The sequence below is a fragment of the Epinephelus lanceolatus genome, chromosome 6 (genome assembly GCF_041903045.1).
Source record: "Epinephelus lanceolatus isolate andai-2023 chromosome 6, ASM4190304v1, whole genome shotgun sequence".
Lineage (NCBI taxonomy): Eukaryota > Metazoa > Chordata > Actinopteri > Perciformes > Serranidae > Epinephelus > Epinephelus lanceolatus.
The window spans coordinates 8,532,273-8,550,355 of record NC_135739.1 but is presented as its reverse complement, the minus strand read 5'-3'; the positions used below and the strand labels follow the sequence as shown (position 1 = coordinate 8,550,355).

The 18,083-nt window shown below is 40.6% G+C and overlaps 1 protein-coding gene across 10 annotated transcripts in view; it reads left to right on the top strand.

Moving 5' to 3' along the window:
- Positions 1-18,083, top strand: part of lpp (LIM domain containing preferred translocation partner in lipoma) — a 244,864-nt gene that overhangs the window by 125,330 nt on the left and 101,451 nt on the right. For all 10 annotated transcript variants that reach the window (XM_078168576.1, XM_078168573.1, XM_078168574.1 and 7 more), the window contains one exon: positions 15,850-16,440. In XM_078168576.1, coding sequence (XP_078024702.1) covers positions 15,850-16,440 — 591 coding nt within the window. The remainder of the gene's footprint in view (positions 1-15,849; positions 16,441-18,083) is intronic.

Below are 18,083 nucleotides of genomic sequence, written 5' to 3'. Positions count from 1 at the left end.
TGGCAGCATTATAGATGGTGGAAGTATAGGTAACAATACCTGGCATAATATATCAAAATGACATAATAAGATTAATAATCAGATTAAAGAAATAGTGGCATTTTAAGAAATACACAAATGATTTCTTGTCGACAGTTACATGAAAAAATTGCCACCAATCTCACATCTCTTGAATGTGAACTATGGCTAGCAGTTGATTAACGTAGCTCACCATAAAGACTGGAAGCGGAGAGAAACAGCCTGACTTTGTCTGAGGGAGTCCTTGAGTCTCCACCCACGGTGATGACAAGCCTCCAGGAAGTTACTGTGAATTTTGTGAGTCTTGGACAGAGCCATGTTCACAGTATTCCCCTGTTACCAGTCTTTGTATTGAGCTAAGCTAACTAGCTGCTAGCTTGACATTTAATGGAGTTTCTTTTGTGGTCTTCCTGAACAAGTGTATGTATTTATACTGCAGCACTTGCTGCTAAAATTCCAACCGTTTGTAATTTTAACAGTTAAACAGTCATTTCTTTTGTTAGTATATTAGTCCAGGGGCCAAGGGGCTAATTTTCACAAATTGGTATCACTTAAAGGGACCAAACAATTTTGGTATTTTTGACTTCCTCTGTGTCTCTAGTTTACATTTTGGTATGATAGACCTGCCTATCTAGTCACTTAATAAAAAATTTTTCGATGATCTTTGGGTCCTCCCCAAAATTGAAAATAGTCAAAATTGAGGCTTCTCCAAAAAGGACAGTGTCTGCCTTATCACATGAATTTCGGGAAATAATGATCAGAATGTCAAATTTGGACTGAATGTTCAAAGACAGTTGTTGCACACAATGCAGCAAAGATTTCATCAGTACCTTGCTCCTTTTAAAAAATATATACACCTAAACACACATGAATTATAGGCGGACATGGAATAAGGAATAAAACATCCAAAAGGCATGTATATATGTTTTTGCCATTATTAATGTAAATAAGGCAGTCATCCCAAAATTGCATTTATATGTGCCAAAGAATGTCATCTTATCATAAAAGTAGGTTATTAGATTATTCACTTCACCATCTGATGTCACTAGCCCCTGACAGTTAACTAGTGCACCCAGAACTTTAAACAGACAAATAGAATGGGGCCCTATTAGTACAGGGGCTAAAGGGATAATTATCACAACTTGGTAGGCATTTTTATCTCTCTACAGGTCTCTAGTTTATATTTTGGTATGATATATAGGAACTGTTGGGTCCAACTACAGTGCAACAGAATCTGAAATCCTTTAATCAGAAATCCTTTCTTGATCCCTGAGTGGAAATTGTGATTTATTACAGTCGCTCCAATGTGAAGAATAGAGAATTATAGAATAAAAGTAAGGAATAGAAGTATGTAAAAATAAAATAGGAATAAAAACATGCATGTTGTTACAATAACACTAGTACTAGTCTGTAAGTGTATAAAAATATACAAATATGTACATTGTGCTTCATTAGACTGTTTGAACAAGTGTTACGTTCAGAAATATGTATTATGCTATAATAATCACTACAATACATGCATTAATAGAATAAAATAACGCCAGAGCCACACTGCCTGTGTGAGCAGCGCGTGACGGCGACCCCAGTGCTGCACATATGCAGTGTTCACACAGACAGCGTTGCTGCTGTGGCGCTGCTGTAGAGCTGCCTGCTGCTATAACTACTGTATTCTACCAATAGAAAGGCGGAACTCCTCATTTATGGAGCCATTGCATTGTCAACAACACGGCCCTACAAATATTTCACAATAAAAAGCCTTGTGTTAACAAATGAAGGGATTCTGTTCACGAAAATGTAGTCAGGGGGCGTTTATTTTGAAACGGAGACAGGAAGTGTTGAGTTAAAAAGAAATATTAATATGTTTTTAAGGTCTATGAGTGATGTAGACATTGAAACTGTAGTGAAAGGTGCTGCAATGTCAATACGGTTATCAAAAGACCATTTACAGTACACTGGCTGTTTTTGCTGAAAACCGCACGTCACACCGCAAAAATAGGTGAGACTCCTATTCTCTGCATATTCCGCAGCTGAGCAGTGGCCACACTGAGCAGCGCTGGCTACTAAAACCTGTTGACACTGGCACCGAAAATTGGTTCTGTTCACGCAGGCAGTGTGTCCCGGGCGTAATACGTCATTTCCTCCTTCTAGTCGCACTCTTTTCTTGTGTTGTCTCATCATTTATTTTTTCTGCAGTGAGGAAAAACTAATCTGCTGTTTGGAATTGTCTGTCCTGCTGTTGTTATATTTGAACCAGTTGTGGTCGCTTATCTGGCCTCTTCTAAAACAAAACAATATATTGCGCAGCCTTTATGGAACGTGTTGTTTTTCTATGTGTACTGTCAGTGTTGAGTGAGCTGTGCAGTGAATTTTTGAAGAAGTTTGTGAGGCTGATTTTTTTGGTAATTTGCATGATTATCAATTTTGGTTTGATTTTAAATGAGGGTTTCTAATTTCTGCGGCCCCCCGAGGTTTCACTTCGGCTCTCTATAGTTAGCACTCTATTTTGAGTGTATAATGCTGTCTGATTATGGTTAGTTCTCCTGTATCATGTTTGACTTAACAGGTGTCAGATGATCTCATTGTGCTTGTTTGGAAATATACTAAACATGTGAAGAGCAGCTTAAATTCGCTCATTGTCTCACCTGGTCTTTTTGTCTCATTGTCTAGTTGGAGGCTTTGCAGTGTTGACACCATGACACTGTGCCCTTGTTTTTAGGGAGATCCTTTTACTGTTTCTATGTATGTGTATGTTGCTGTCTGCATGTAATGACGGGAATGTCCTTCACGTGTTTTGGCGGTCACAACACTGAGACACTTTGATGTAAATGTATTCCAGCCTAAGGGAAGCTTAAATCAGTCAGAACACATGTAATAAGGTGCATGTCGTGACACAACTTTTTGGTTATTAGTGCTGGTTTGTCGTGTGGTCTCTGGTGAAAACAAAGGTCAGTCATGAGGAAAATGAATGCTCAGCTATGTTGTTGAATTTAAACAGAATGCAGTTTGCTCATAAAATCCAGATTTCCCTCTGATGGTGACAGTAAGCTGAGGAATGTTGGCTTCAACTGCCGCTGTCACAGGCATGACACTGGTATGCTAACCAGCCCCTTTTATTCCTTATAAAAGGTCAAAGCCATAGGCAGCTATTTTTGGCAATGGATACTTTAACTCTTCAGGGCTCTGACACCACGAGTGTGCGATTGTGTGTTTCCGCAGCTTATCTCCATGATCTGCCAGAACTGCGTCAAGATGACACGGCAGCTCTGTAACGATGGCGGTGTTGAACTTTTTTCCCCTCTCTGTTTGTTTTATACGCTGCTATTCTCTTTGATTGCTTTGTTGCTGCATGGAGCAGAGATGTTGCCACAGCGCCGGTGGCACCCATTGACCTTAAGGTCAATCTGGCAGCAGGTTCTGAGTTTTGACAGGGGCAGCCAACTGTGGAGAGAGGAGCATGCCTTCGGGCGCTGAATGTGTTCCGTCAATGTTTGTTAGTCAAATAAACTGCATAGTATCACCCCTTTGTCTTTTATTAACAGGGTGAACCAATGACAAATTTAGTTTGAGCCAGGACGCTGTGACAGTCAATATAACCTGCCTCTTTACATCATGAAGTCCCAGTAACAATGCTAAAAGGCTTACCATCAACTGCTGTCAGTGCACATTATCCATCTTCCCAATAACATGTGCGAGCTTACAGTACACACACACAAACACACACACAGCTTCTGAGAGAACAGTTTCCCGTCTCAGGGATTGATGATATCGACACGCTGTAAGCGATGGACATTTTCAGCTGTGCAGTATTTCACCTCCTGAAGCAGGACGGGTCACAAGTGCATGAAAAAGCCTCATTACAGGGATGAGTCAGGGATGTGTGTGGTGAGAGCCTGGCCTGTAGTACTGCAGGAGGTGAATGAAACAATTAGTTTCTGCTTTGCGAGAGCTACAAAACACACATTTCCCTCTTTTGTAAAGATCGCCTGCAGAAGTGCCACGATCGGTGACTCTCGGGGACTTTTTTTTTTCTTCACACAGTAGCCCAGAAAAAGATTTTTTAGTTGCATCAGTGAATAATACGCCCTACTTTATATGATGTTGTTACATCATACTCAAAATATTACATACTTTTTTTTTTCTTGAACCCAGCTTTTTTTTTTTTTTTTTTAAGGGATTACATAACTGTGAATTTTGAAACATGGACCTAATGTTCAACTACATTGTCTTTGGGTTGTCTTGGTAGTAAAACCAACGAGTGCGCATGTCATGTACTGTACATGTGACTGCTACCTGACTCATTCTGTGTATTCAGATCTCTCTATTTGAAGTGTCTGTAATTTTTGTATTGCCATAGTGAAAATCTCTCTTTTTGTGAAATCTGAAACATTTTTGTTTAAGGTAGGGGTGTCAAACAGAATCAGCCCGCCAAAGGGTCCAATCTGGCCCACTGGATAACTTTGCACACCTGATATTGATGCACTTGTGAAGGCAAAGAGGTGCCAGGTTTCAGGAGCAAGTCTATAACAATACTTATTGTGGTCATATTTAAAGATATTGAACATTGTGCAAAATATTGTCAATCAGCAGCATCAGTACAAAAGAATCTGTATCAGACTTTTATCTTAAAACAGTATGTGTGGAACCCTGTTGATAAGGCACTGCCAAAACATAAGATTTGTAAATGGTTTGAAAGGCAGTGGAAAATTGAATCTGCTTTCTCAGCGGCTTCCACTTTAGTTTAGTGTGGTGATGCCAGCATTACTGCACGGGAATGAAAGTGTATAAAATACACCTGTCATGACAGTAAGTAGCAGACAAACTGAGCCATATTGTTGAAATAGCACTCTTTTTTTTCTTAAGATGATGAGCTGGGTGGGGCACCGGTGGCTTGGTGGTAGAGCAGGCGCCCCATGTGCAGGGCTGTTGGTTCGACTCCAGCCTATGGCCCTTTGCTGCATGTCACTCCCTCTCTCTCTCCCCCTTTCACGCTTGTCTGTCCTGTACATTAAAGGCTGGAAGAGCCCCAAAAAATATCTTAAAAAAAAAAAAAAAAAAAAAAGATGATGAGCTGGGTATCGATACTCGATACCTTTGAGGTATGGACTAAAATAACCCAGTACCAAGTAACATCAAAACGTTTCCAGTCAAACAATACCTGCATTTGATTCTTTTTGTGCTGGGGGTCTGATCCTGGACCATCTCAACTCCTTGCTGGATCAGCAAACTTTATGTTGCTGCCCGAGCGTCTGCCCAGTTAGCATGAGCTAACAGAGCAGCAGGGGCTAACATCCAACACTGAGCTGTTAAACAGTTCCAGCAAACTCACACCAACACCATAATGGCTCACTTCTGTCATTAAACCCATTAATAGCTGGTTACATAAGCTGTGTGATGCCCACAGTTTGCCGTGTCACTGTGTGTGCAGCTGGGCAGACTCTCACAACGGCAACAGCTACAACCCACACAGTCTGTGGTGAAATTGAGCGTGGTGTATTTAACAGTTAGCAGTTAGCAGTTTAGCGTGCTGAGAAGCCACGAAACACTTGGAAGAATGGCTATACTACACGCCACTCCATTCACATTAGGGGTATTGCATGAAGTAGGGCTGTACCTGACTCAGATTTATGTCAGTCTTTTTTTTTTCTTCCATATAATGGTTTTAAATTTGAACGGTGCCCAGCAGGACGTTCAGTGTGACAGCGGCATTCATGTTATATAGTAAATAAGCCAAGGGCAAATGAGCAAATGACGGATCGTTAATGTGCAATTTTTTTTTTTTCCCCCGACAGTAGATATCAAACAAAAGCCAGAGACCGCTTCGTATTAAGTACTATTAAGCTCTAAATTCACCACTTCCAACCAGAAGACAGCAGATAACTATCTCGGAGCCTTATGGTGCTACTGCGTCACATCTGCAGCTTTCTGTTGCAAAAATTAGCGTCAAAGTCAAGAGCGCTCATACCGCAGCAAAATCTGGGGACCAATACGTCTCTAGAAGTTCACTGCACAGCATGCTGACTAGCAGAAAAACCCGACTGCTCAACTTGAAGCAGTCTCAGTCGACTGAGGCATCTCAGACTGACGATTGGAATCTCCGACTTTTGAGGGGGCAGCCCTGGAATGAAGTATTGATATTAATTGGTATTGGTACAGGTATCGTAACCCAGCTCTACTGTTCATCATCTGTTTTGTAATGGATAAATGGTTTTCAGAATGTAATGTTTTTATTTATAGTTTATTATTTGATGGTTTTATTGTTGCAGCCCGGTTGAGATTTAATGTGGCTTTAAGTGGCTCATAAACTAAAATGAGTTTGACACCCCTGGTTTGAGCTCTGCATGACCTTTTAAAATTTCAGATGACACAGTGGGACTGATGCACATGCACTTATTCAGTCATGATGAACCAATATGATGATGATGATGATTTGACGTTGTTTGAAATGAAAATAGAGCAATAAATGGGCCCTTTATAGCTTATATTGGTGTCAGTGTATCTGTTGGCCAATGAGTAAGATATTGCAGCACAGAAATGCAAAACTGGGACTGAGCTCATTTGGACGCATTGTCACCGTTAGTTTGTTCACCACTGACACATAGTTTTTTTACACTGTAAAATGTCCTGTTGACTATCTTGTTTGTTTGTTTATGTAAAGAAATGAATTGTTGGCCAATAGATCGTTGAAGCATTCACTTTATACTAATATCAGTATCCGCTTCAAAATGTCAGTATCTGTGGGGCTTTACTTTGAGATATATATCTACATAAAAATCATGATTGTGTAACGGTTTCCACTTCAGTCCGTGCATGTCAAAAAACAGAAGCCACAGAACAAATATTATAGCTGTGATATTATCAGGAGGAGCCACTTGGAGAATTGGTAACTGATTTTGTAGAAATGTTGACTTTTTATTTCATCTCCAAAACCCACATGAGTTCTCTTCCACAGCAGCGCCAGTAATCCTGAATCTAAACTGTTCCCACGTAATGTTTGATTCTCCGTTCTTTTACAGTCCGACTCCCATGTGTAAAGTTTAGGATGTACTTTGTGAATATTTTTTAATGTTTGCAGATTTAAATGCAACAGATCTGAAGAAACACTCAGGTCACACACAGGTTAGAACAGATCCACTCTTTGTTGCATTTCATTTTCCATGAGTTTGGTCTGAACTTGGGAAAGCTGATTTTTAGTGCACCTGACTCCTGGAACATAATACAGCAACTCCTTAGAATCAATTCACTTTTACCATTTGGACATTTCAGTAATTTGATATTAAACCCACAAACATCTATTTGTAATTTGTTTTAAATAACGATTTTATTCTACAAACAGCCTGCACACAAAATCTTAATCAGTCATTGGCTTATTTCATATTGAAAGATATGATGCCTATTCAGATAGTTTAAAGCCTGACTTAAAGGTTGTTTGTTTGTTTGTCACTACAAAAGATGGTTCTTAAAAAAGACATGAGTCCTACAGGGTTGCAGGGATAAACCATGAAACCGTATACCGTAATATGAAAATTGTTGGTTATCATACACCATGGTCATTTGCTTATCTACGGTATTGAAAAAAATGCGACGAGACGTAGAATCCCAACTGTGTGTCTGGATCTCTTTTCCTCATCATCTCCTTTCCTCCTTTCCTTTCCTTTCCAGCATCTAAAAGACCTCTGAACCACACTGCTACAAATTGTTTCCCCAAAGTAGACAGAAACCACAGCACCTCGGGTACAGGGGCGTCAGCTTTTGTTCCATGTGAGGCATCTGTGGACTGTGGGAGTTTCTTTGTTGGCATTTATTTGTTAAGCTGCAAGCTGATTCTAGTATGTTTAGTGCCATTTTAAGAGTTTGTAACATATTATAATGATTATGGGGATAATCTCAGGAATCCTGATTATTTTTTCCAGGATAAACATGACATGAAATTTTTGTACCGCCTCAGACCTACTGCAGTTACATGCAGGGTAGATTATCAAACTGTGTACTTTAAAGGGTCTGGTCTATTTTTTCTTCTACATTGTTTTAGTAATGGGGTTGTTTCACTGCTAGACGAGCACACACACACACACACACACACGAGCAGACAGAAATGGAAGATTAACTCTGTGATTAGAAAAGAGTAGCGGACCTGAATTGCTTTTTAGTCTACTACGTCACTGCACCTTGTTCAAAAATTATATTTTTGTCATTACAGAGAAAGTAGTACCAAAAAAAGGTTCTGTTGGGTACTGGTACCTGAATTCCAGATACTGTAAACCATTGGTTCCCAACTGGTGGGTCGTAGTCCAAACGTGGGTCATGGGTTCATTCTGAATTGACCACAAGTGACTTGTGTCAAGTCTGATACAAAACACACTGAATTTCCAGCACAGAGGTTTTATTTTGAAGTGCTGTTTCCTGCTGTAGAGTAAGTGACTAACGGATAGCTACTGTACTTAACAGAGACAGCAAATTAACATGACGACGTGGCCAAACGCAAGTATGGCGCTGAATGTATTGAACTGTGTGGACCTTGAACGAAACTAAGGAGAAATCTGGACCCCGTGCTCGGACCAGTTGGGACCTCTCCTTTAAGAGGCACCAGTTCAATGTGAACAGTACCCAACCTCAGTTACATATAACACTATAATAAAATTAGTAATGGTAATAACAGGGACAGTATTTCAGGACAAATGTGATACAAGGTACCCAGTAAATGTGCTCTAATTTATGTGACAGGGTTGAAAACAGTGTTGAAATATTCACTTGAGAAAGGCAAGGGCTGTCATGCAACTATCACTTGAAGGAGCCCCCCAAAAAAAAGAATCAGATATGTAGATATAAGATATGAAGAGTGAAAAGTTCCCCATATGTGTATAACACACTTTATCTGCAAACGGAAAGATAGTTGGAAACAGCTAGAGGTCCCGTCATGTTCCACAGAGACATTGTTTAATCATATTTAATGTGCCTTATCTTGAACTATTTTAGGAAGAAAATTGATACCCTCAATTGCATGACTGTGTTGAGGCTGACGGATTGTTAAATGTGACTATTGTGCCCGATTGTGCAGAGACAATATGACTAAAAGCGGCAGGGAGATTAGTGAATGCTGCAGTGTTGACTGGGAATTCTTCCATGGTCATAGTGCAAGTGCTGAAATAGACAGATGCAAATGGACAGTCGAGAGCATCCGCTTTGTATGAATAAGGAGCAGGAAAAAAGTTGAGAGAATAATATCCAAGGTCTTAGATGAGTCTGAAAAGATGCAGAACTTCTGCGTCTTTAGGGGTTTTCCCCAAGCTTGCTTAAAAAAAAAATCCCCCACCCTTGTGGTTTGAAATGCAAAGTTAACAGTTTTACTCAGCCCCCTAAGGCTTGTATAGTCTCTCCTAATCTTTTTTAATGTGTCAAAAGGCTTTCTTGAGACTCTCTGTGAAATTTCACACTTAAGTTGTTTGCAAAGTCAGTCTGAATTACAGTGCAGAGTGAGGGTTAACTTTTCTGAAGGCGTTAGGGAAAACTTTTTTAAAACTGTGCGTGTTGTGTTTGTGTACGGAGGGGGTGTTGGAGACACCAACACAGTATGCATTCAGGCTGATGCTATATCTGAGGTCAGACTTCAAGTTTCCAAACTGCCTGACATGGAGAGGTCAGGTCATATAAAAAGACTTCAGGGAGTTATTAATGATGTAATCTGTTTTTAGGTGTGCATGTAAACGAGCCTCATCATCATTAAATCATTTAAAATTAATACTTGGTAATGATTAAGTGTTATCCTTTATCAGCCTTCAGAGGAATTTTATTGTGATCATATTAGTCTTTTACAAAATTGTGTTGTCCAAATCAGTCTGAAATTGTAAATCTAACAAAATGAGTCATTAACGTATTTTTTATTACTTGTGAAGAGTTTTGTCTTGGTGTGTGTCAATTTAGAGGAATTCACTTATTTTTTATCCAAAGAAGACGCAAGAAAAAATTGTGGTCTTCCAGTAAAGTCCGATCTTCCACCAGTTACTGTCTACATACAGATCGATCAAGTCTCCTCCTACAATTATTTGGGCTACAGCAGCTAATACAGATCTGCTCAAAGCTTGACGGTCAAACTCTTGAGTCAAGTTTCCAAACTGTGTACACTAAAAGAATGTAGTCTTTGGCAGGTAATATCACATTAGATCACTCTCACATTTTCACATTTTTCGATTCCAATCCATACCCCTTTGCTGCATGTCATTCCCTTTCTCTCTGCCCCTCTCACATTATTTCTGTCCTATCAAATAAAGGCAGAAAGCACCAAAATACCTTAAGAATAAGGTTTGTATATAAATTGGTATGTATTAATAACAAGAAAATTTGTCGTAGTAACACAAAAGAATGTCTCGTTAAGAAGTGAAAAGGATCTAATACATTATGTATTAATGATAATACATTAAACTACAAGAGAAGAGTTTCTAGTCTGTCCTAATTCAGGCAATATACTGCAAATTTACCCAATTTGCTCAATACTGATACCGTTGTTGAATGTGACCCCAGGTGAAGATCACACAGAGATGGCCCAGTAAACGAGGACTTGAAACTTAACCCTATGGGCCCAAACGACACGTAGTGCGTCCAAATTCACACCTCTTCTTCTCTATGGATTTTCTCCGCAACCGTTTGAGAAGCCACACATATCACGTGGAACAGCGGAATCGTAGCTTTCCGAGAAGACCAAGCACTTGTCGGTAGTCCAATGTTTTCACAGCGAAAAAAAAACTGATAAAGTTACACTAAAATTATGTATAACAGAGCTTTCATACAGCTTTGCACACACATTACTCTTGGATGGATTACTCGGGAATGCAGGGTCGCACAGAAATGCCATGCATATCACATGAAAGCGCAGGAGCAGAGCTTTCCAATGATACCACACACATCATTGTGCTGTCATCCCATCACGCTATAAATACAGATCAAGTGTCTACAAAATAAAAACCTGACGAATTTCTTTACAATCCATTATACAGATCTTGTTAAAAGATCTCCATATTGTCCAGTTGACACTCAAACTTTGTATGACAAAACCAGTGCATTTCACCTTTGCGCACCCAAACAACTGAGGCCTAATTATGCTTGCCTGACAGGGCCGTAGTCACCATATACATTGAGGGGGACACGTGCCCCCCCACTAATGCCCAAAATGTCCCCCCAATATATAACTGAAACTGAAAAACAAATGTTATCTTGGAGGACATCATTGCATTTGGTTGACTATTTTTCTATTATCTTAGATGTAAATATTGCATGTTTCTTTCAGATAAAACACATTTTTGACTTGTGAATGAGTCAATGGAAATTCTTGCAATAATGAAAAAATACTGGCAAGCACAAAACAGCACAAAACACATGTTTTGGACAGCTGTGAAGTGACAGAATGTCCCAGCATCATGGTTCTTATATTGCCAGATTCCAGAGAGTCTCCCCTCTTCATATATGGCAGAATATGTCAACTTCCAACTTGCTATGCTGAGATACATGTAAAAATGTAAGAATTTAGTCATACGGATTTGTAGGACATGAAATGATGGCAAATCTGGTTAGCCCAGATTGTCCTGAAAAAAACAAGATATAGCATGTGTATGTAGCCTTTATAATGACTGTGATATGAGCTTAAAAGTAAAGGCAGTAAAAATACCCCAAAAAGGCCTAGGGCCCAAAGGGTTAATAGCCGAATAAACGTCTTTCTCCTTAATAAGAAAGTGGCATATTCATTACTGCACATGGACACTGACGCCACTTGCAGGCCACTTGCAGTGCTCTGTAAGCCTGTGTTAGCAACCTGTGCTCCAAGGTCAAGATCAAAATTAAGATCAAGCTCAAGATCAGGGTCAGGATTGCGATCAAGATCAAAATCAAGATCAAGATTAACTTCATTGTCTCACAAAGTGGCACATTTGTCTTGGGCTCTACACCCATACTGCAGCCATAAAAATACAACATTGTACGTGAACAAATCAAAGTAATACACCATAGGTAACAATAACAAAACAGAAAACAAGTGTAGCAACTTTGCCTCTGGACTTTTGTTCAATTTCGGGTGTCATATGCCATCAGTAAGGAAATATATCACAATGTGGGACTGTCTTGCATTAATCAGCAATAATTTAATGATGGCCAGCTAGCTAGTTAACTACCAAAACATCAGTATGCTCCTAGCTTCTTTTCATCCATCCATTTTTGTAACCACTTATCCTCTTGAGGGTCGCGGGGGGGGGGTTGGAGCCTATCCCAGCTGACATTGGGTGAGAGGCAGACACATAGAGACAGACAACCATTCACACTCACATTGACACCTACGGACAATTTAGAGTCACCAATTAACCTGCATGTCTTTGGACTGTGGGAGGAAGCCGGAGTACCCAGAGAAAACCCACGCTGACACAGGGAGAACATGCAAACTCCGCACAGAGGGGCTCCCTCCTGGGATCTTTTCAGTTATGCTTATTATAAAGAAAAGGAGCCTGTTACATCAAATACGACACTTATCTTTATTTTTAAGTCTTTATTAACAAAGACAATACATTTCTGAATTTCTTTTGTTGCTTGTGTAGCCATCTAGCTGATGGATTCTTAGGTTGCTTTTGGAGTGTGCCTCTGAAAACCTCCATTTGGAGGGCCTTGTAGCGCTTACCCTTAGCCCTACTCCTATCCCAACAAGAATCGGAGCACCCTATCCCCAGACATAAGCACGCAAAACAGGGGGGTAAGGGCTAAGTGGTAGGGGCAAGGGGTGTATTAGGCTGGGCCTTCATAGTCATGATATTATCTCAGACCAGTCATTAACACTGACAGGTCAAAGGCATGCAGCAGCTTAAATGGTAGCTTAGTTAATATGAAAATCTTTTCCACCACAGACATTTTTGTTCAGGTTGTATGCATTAGATTAGTTTCATCACCCTCAGAAAGGGGTGAATCCATTCTCTTAATGTAATTTGTGGAAAATGTACCATGACAGTGTAATTATTTTGAGGGGGCCAATTTGCATTTCCAGTGCTCTGCTAACTAAATGCTACTGTAGGTTCTAAGGCCTTTAAGATAAATTAATAATCTAGAGTATTTAAAACCCATGAAACATTTAAATTAAGTAATTTCACTTCCTAAAGGGCATAGTGGAGATTTATCCATACATATGCAGACAGACACACTTTTTAAATAAACATCAGCACTAATCACTGAGACAGAAATCAGAGTGAGAGCAGAAAATATTTTCTGGAGCTTTTAATGGTTCCTTTTAATGGTTCCTCAGGGGCTCCCCTCTGACTTAGATTAGATGGGATTTAGACAAAGTTGATGCATGCACCCTCTTTTACCAAAACTTGGAATTCTTTTTTATCTCAACACATTTTTAGGATCACAGACTCGAATTTCACTGTGTACTTTTTCACCGATCGAATTACAACACAAGTGTTTCTTATTCAATTTAGGCAAGGAATTACAGCGGAGTGCAGCAGTGCAGAAAAACAGAGCTATATGGGGCATTGCTGTGCAGCAGGCTTTGATCAACTTTTAAGGGAAATCGATTGGAATTGTTGCTCTGCCCCAATTTAGAAGACATCTCATCAAACTGAGTTGCAAAGGGTCTAAAGACTACAAGTGTTCATTTTTGTTCCCTTAGTGCTGCAAATTTAGTAATTGACTCTGATTTTTGGCTTCAGGCAATAACCTAATAAGGCCATCCAAGGTTAATGATAGACCCTTTTTAGACTGGCTGAACGTCTGACACCGATATGTAGTGGTAGTGAAAAACAATTATTACTTACATGAGAGACACTCAGGGCAGAAGCCTCTGACATCTGAGTGAAACGCTGTTACTCTGTGTCTTATTCGCTGCTGTGTTGTGTTATAGTTTGGTCTGTGCATCAGATGTAACCGTTGGACATTAGATCAAAATGCCACAGTTGTTCAGACAGTGAGAATCCCAACAGTGGCTCGTGTTTCTGCTTTACAGCCGTCTCTTCCCAGGAACACCAGCGCCACAAATCTCAGTGATTTAACATCTTTCCCGTCCAAGCAGCTGGAGTCAGCACAAGTGTCATGTGCCATTGCCAATCTGCTGTCACGCCGTCCTCTACCAAACAATTTATCCCTTCCCCTCCTGCTTTATTAGCCATAGATTATGGGTGGTCGTGGACGCTGTAGAGCCTCTGCTGTCGAGGTAGCCTTGTAATTGACTCTGGGGAGGCAGGGTGGATAATCATTTGAGCGTAAACCACAGTATCAGTAAATAGCTGTTGGATACAACTGTTTTCAGTTTGTTTTTTTACTGTTACTTTTCAATTAGGTTAAGTTTTTTTTAGCAATTGTAGCAGCTTGACTCCAGGGATGACACTGTCGGTCTGTTTGTCAGGCCAAAACTTTGGTCCAGACTGAATTATATCAACAACCATTGGATGTATTTCCATGAAAGTTTTGCACATAGTCTTGTTTCCCCAGAGGATGAATCTTAATGATCCGCTGACTTTTCCCCTAGCGCTACCTAGAGGTGAAAGTGTTTTTTTGAGTAAAATGTCTCAATAAATTTTGGACTGATTGACATCAAATTTATGACACTCATTCAAGCCCTCCTGATATCTGTAACTTTTAATCTGTATGTTGTTTGAATTTTGCACCATTTAAGATACACAAAATGACAAAAATAATCAATAATATACAGTTCAGGGGGAGCCAAAAAACCCAGTGGACTTATTTGAAACCGCCATTAAAATGTCAAAATTTCACAGTGTAATGGAGAACATTAAATCTTAGATATTAGCGAATATTAAATCTAGCTCCATCATCAGGTCGTAATTGTCCCATAGTTCGTCACCAAATACTTGCAAAACTAAAGATCAGCCTCAACTGTAGTTTGTATTTATTGCTGATTAGCAGATGATAGCATGCTAACATGCCAAACTAAGATGGTGAACACGAGGCTCGACAGTAATGGTTGCCATTGACAACCATTTTTAAAATTGGCAACCAGTTTTTGGCCTTTGGTTGCAATCAGTCGAAACCACTTTCCACATAAGAAATGTGCACCCCAAAATACTGTAAAGGAATTTTTAATATTTGTTGCTTAACTGATATTTAATATTGTTGTTACAGTGAGAAGTGGAAGACAACGCTGCATGTGTTTTGGTGTGTTCACTTGCTTTTGCACAGAAGTCTGTTTTAGAGACAGTGTTGAAACAAATTAATTTGACTGTGGGGTGAAGAGATCGACTCATTTGTCATCGTCACAAACTACCTTGCGAATTGATTCAACGAAAACAAAAAGGACATTTATCAAGTCTGTGGAGGTGAAGTATCCCAGGATCTTCTAGCTGCAGGGAAAAGTATAGAGCATGTACAGTACAATGTACACCTTTATAAGTGACACATCAAGTTCAGTAGTTTAACACATATCCTCCAGAACCATGGGGCAAGATAAAATAATTTGTATACCAGGAATTGTTAACTGACAACAAATGAAATTCCACATAAAAGACAACCTACAAAAACCTGTGTTCAGTTGTGTTCTGATGTATAACTGTGTAGTATCTTAATTACTCAAAATATAAGGTGTATAAAAATGGCAACCATATTTTCAGTTTCCGCAACCAAAAGCTGATTCCTGGTTTCCAGCCCGGCATCGCCTTGTAGAAGTTAGTGTTGAGTGTTGTCGGCATGTTTGGGTTGTCATTGTGAGCAGGTTGGCATATTAAATGCATTGCTCTTATATTAGTTGTCCATTTCCCGCCCATACAGTGCCACGATGTCGTTCGTTTAGTAGGAGTGAAATTTAGTTGGTAGTTTGTTTTAACTGGAGCCAAACTTTCTGCTGTCTTTCAGAACTCAGGATCCTCTGCAACCTCGACCCCCAGTGCTCCGGTGACTGGTTACAAGCGCATGGTCATTCCAACGCAGCCACCTCTGACTGCCACCAAGAAGTCTACGCCCAAACCTCAGGCTCCTGGGGGAGTCTCGTCTGTCCCCCCTTCTTCTGTCAGCCCCGTGGCCAAGCCTCAAAGCCACACAGCTCCTCAGCCTGTCCCAGCCTCTTATGCTACAGCTTCAACCCCGAGCCAGCCCACCTTCAATGTCCAGGTGAGGTCAGCCCAACCTGGCCCCCAGCATCAAGCCCCAATGGGGCACAATTTTGGCCAGCAGCCCATTCGCAGCCCTGCGCAGGTGCAGTACATGCCTGCCCAGCCCAAAGGTCCCGACTTTGCCTACGGACCACCACAGCCTGGCTTCTCCCAGATGGCTCAGGGTGCATACCCAGAGCAGTACCATCCAGGAGGACCACAAGTCGGTGGCTCCAGGAGACCTGAGCAAGCCCCCGCCCAAGCATACCAACCTCCAGGCCCCAAAAAGACCTACATCACAGATGTCCCGCCAAGCTTGGCTCCCTACACCGCTGGACCAGCTGTTCCAGCAAAGGTAAGAATGTTTTTAATCAAACACATACATGTATACACACTGATCCGTTGCCATAATTTTGAGTCGTTGTAAACATAGCTGAAAAAAACCCCCAACACATTTGTAATAGAGAAGAATAAATCCCCTCATTTATCCATCTATTCCTCCATCCATCCAACCTTTACATAATTTTCTGCCACTTTCCATACTCTGGAATGGTGGCATTGGTCTAAGCAGACTAGCCAAAGCATCCATTTCCCCAGCCACGTCTCCCAGCTCCTACTGGAGAATCCCAAGGCGTTCACAGGGCAGCTGGGATATTTAATCCCTCCAGCGTGTTCTAGGTTTGCCCTGTGGCTTCTTTCCAATTAGATATCCCTGGAATACCTCCACAGGGAGGAGTCTGTGAGGCGTCCTGATTGGGCGCTTGAACCACCTCGACCTGCTCTCGTCAAAACGACAGTGTAGCAGTCAGTCTTCAAACCCCTCTGGGAGATTTGAGCTCCTCTATCTCAAAGACTGAACCCAGACACCATGGGAAGAAAGCTAACCTCGGACACTTGTATCCAAAACTCTTTTTAGTCCATCAGTCGCTGCTTAAATTCTGAGACTAGTTTGAACATGTGGAATAAGAAGGTAAATATAGAGCTCTGGTTTATTTTAGTGTTTAAATTCTGAGACTAGTTGAGAATTCGAACATGTAGAATCAGAAGGTACGTAGAGAGCTTTGGTTCAGTACATCTGCACGACTGAAATCACTTCATCAATTCTGCATCTTTATGAAGTGCTGACCCTCATGTTACGAGCCCAGGGGGTCACAGTACAAGCAGGCCTGGAAAACACAGCCTGGTCTCGTCAAGTTGGTGTTCTGCCAAGTCATTTCTTTCTCCTTGGCATCTTTTCAGTTATGTTATATACTATTTGATAAAGTAGAAATTTGCGTGTGCTGGGGGGAGAGTGTATACCAGAGTGCAAGTGTGTGTAGACAGTTGTGTGTGTCAGTGTGTTGTTTACTCTGATGCACATTTGGGTTTATGTGTGTATGTGTGTGTGTGTGTGTGTGTGTGTGTGTGTGTGTGTGTACAGTATGCATACATTTGTTCAGCATCAGATGGCAATGCATTGGGGAGCCGCTTGCCATCTTCCATCGAAATGCTCAGAATAAACAGTTGTTTTAACCTTTATGAATTTTTGAAAGATCCTCTCTGTTGGGGGTTTACACCATCTGATTTCATTTGTCTCATAAACAGCAGCTCATATTCATGTGCACCATATATATCTACTGGCTGAGCTCATTATTTTCATGTCTTTTTTTATTTCATTGTGTAAAAAAAATCAGTTGCATATCTAAATGTTAAAACACCTTTTTTTCTCATATCTTTTTTTAATGAATGGTTATATTTCACACACATTTCACCTGTGCATTCAAGACTCATGGTTTTTACAACTGTGCATGTAGTGTTGGAGTCATTAGGAAAATAGATAAAGTAAGAGGCAAAGAGGTAATAAACAAAACTAAACAAAAAAATAAAAAATCCTTCTAGCCTTAAGTGCAACACACACCGCCGCCATACGCCGTGCGTCAAAACGCTCGCCTCCATTATATTCTATGAACAAACCTGCGCCGGCCGCCGTGCCGCGCCGCTCTGCTTCAGACCACTGCT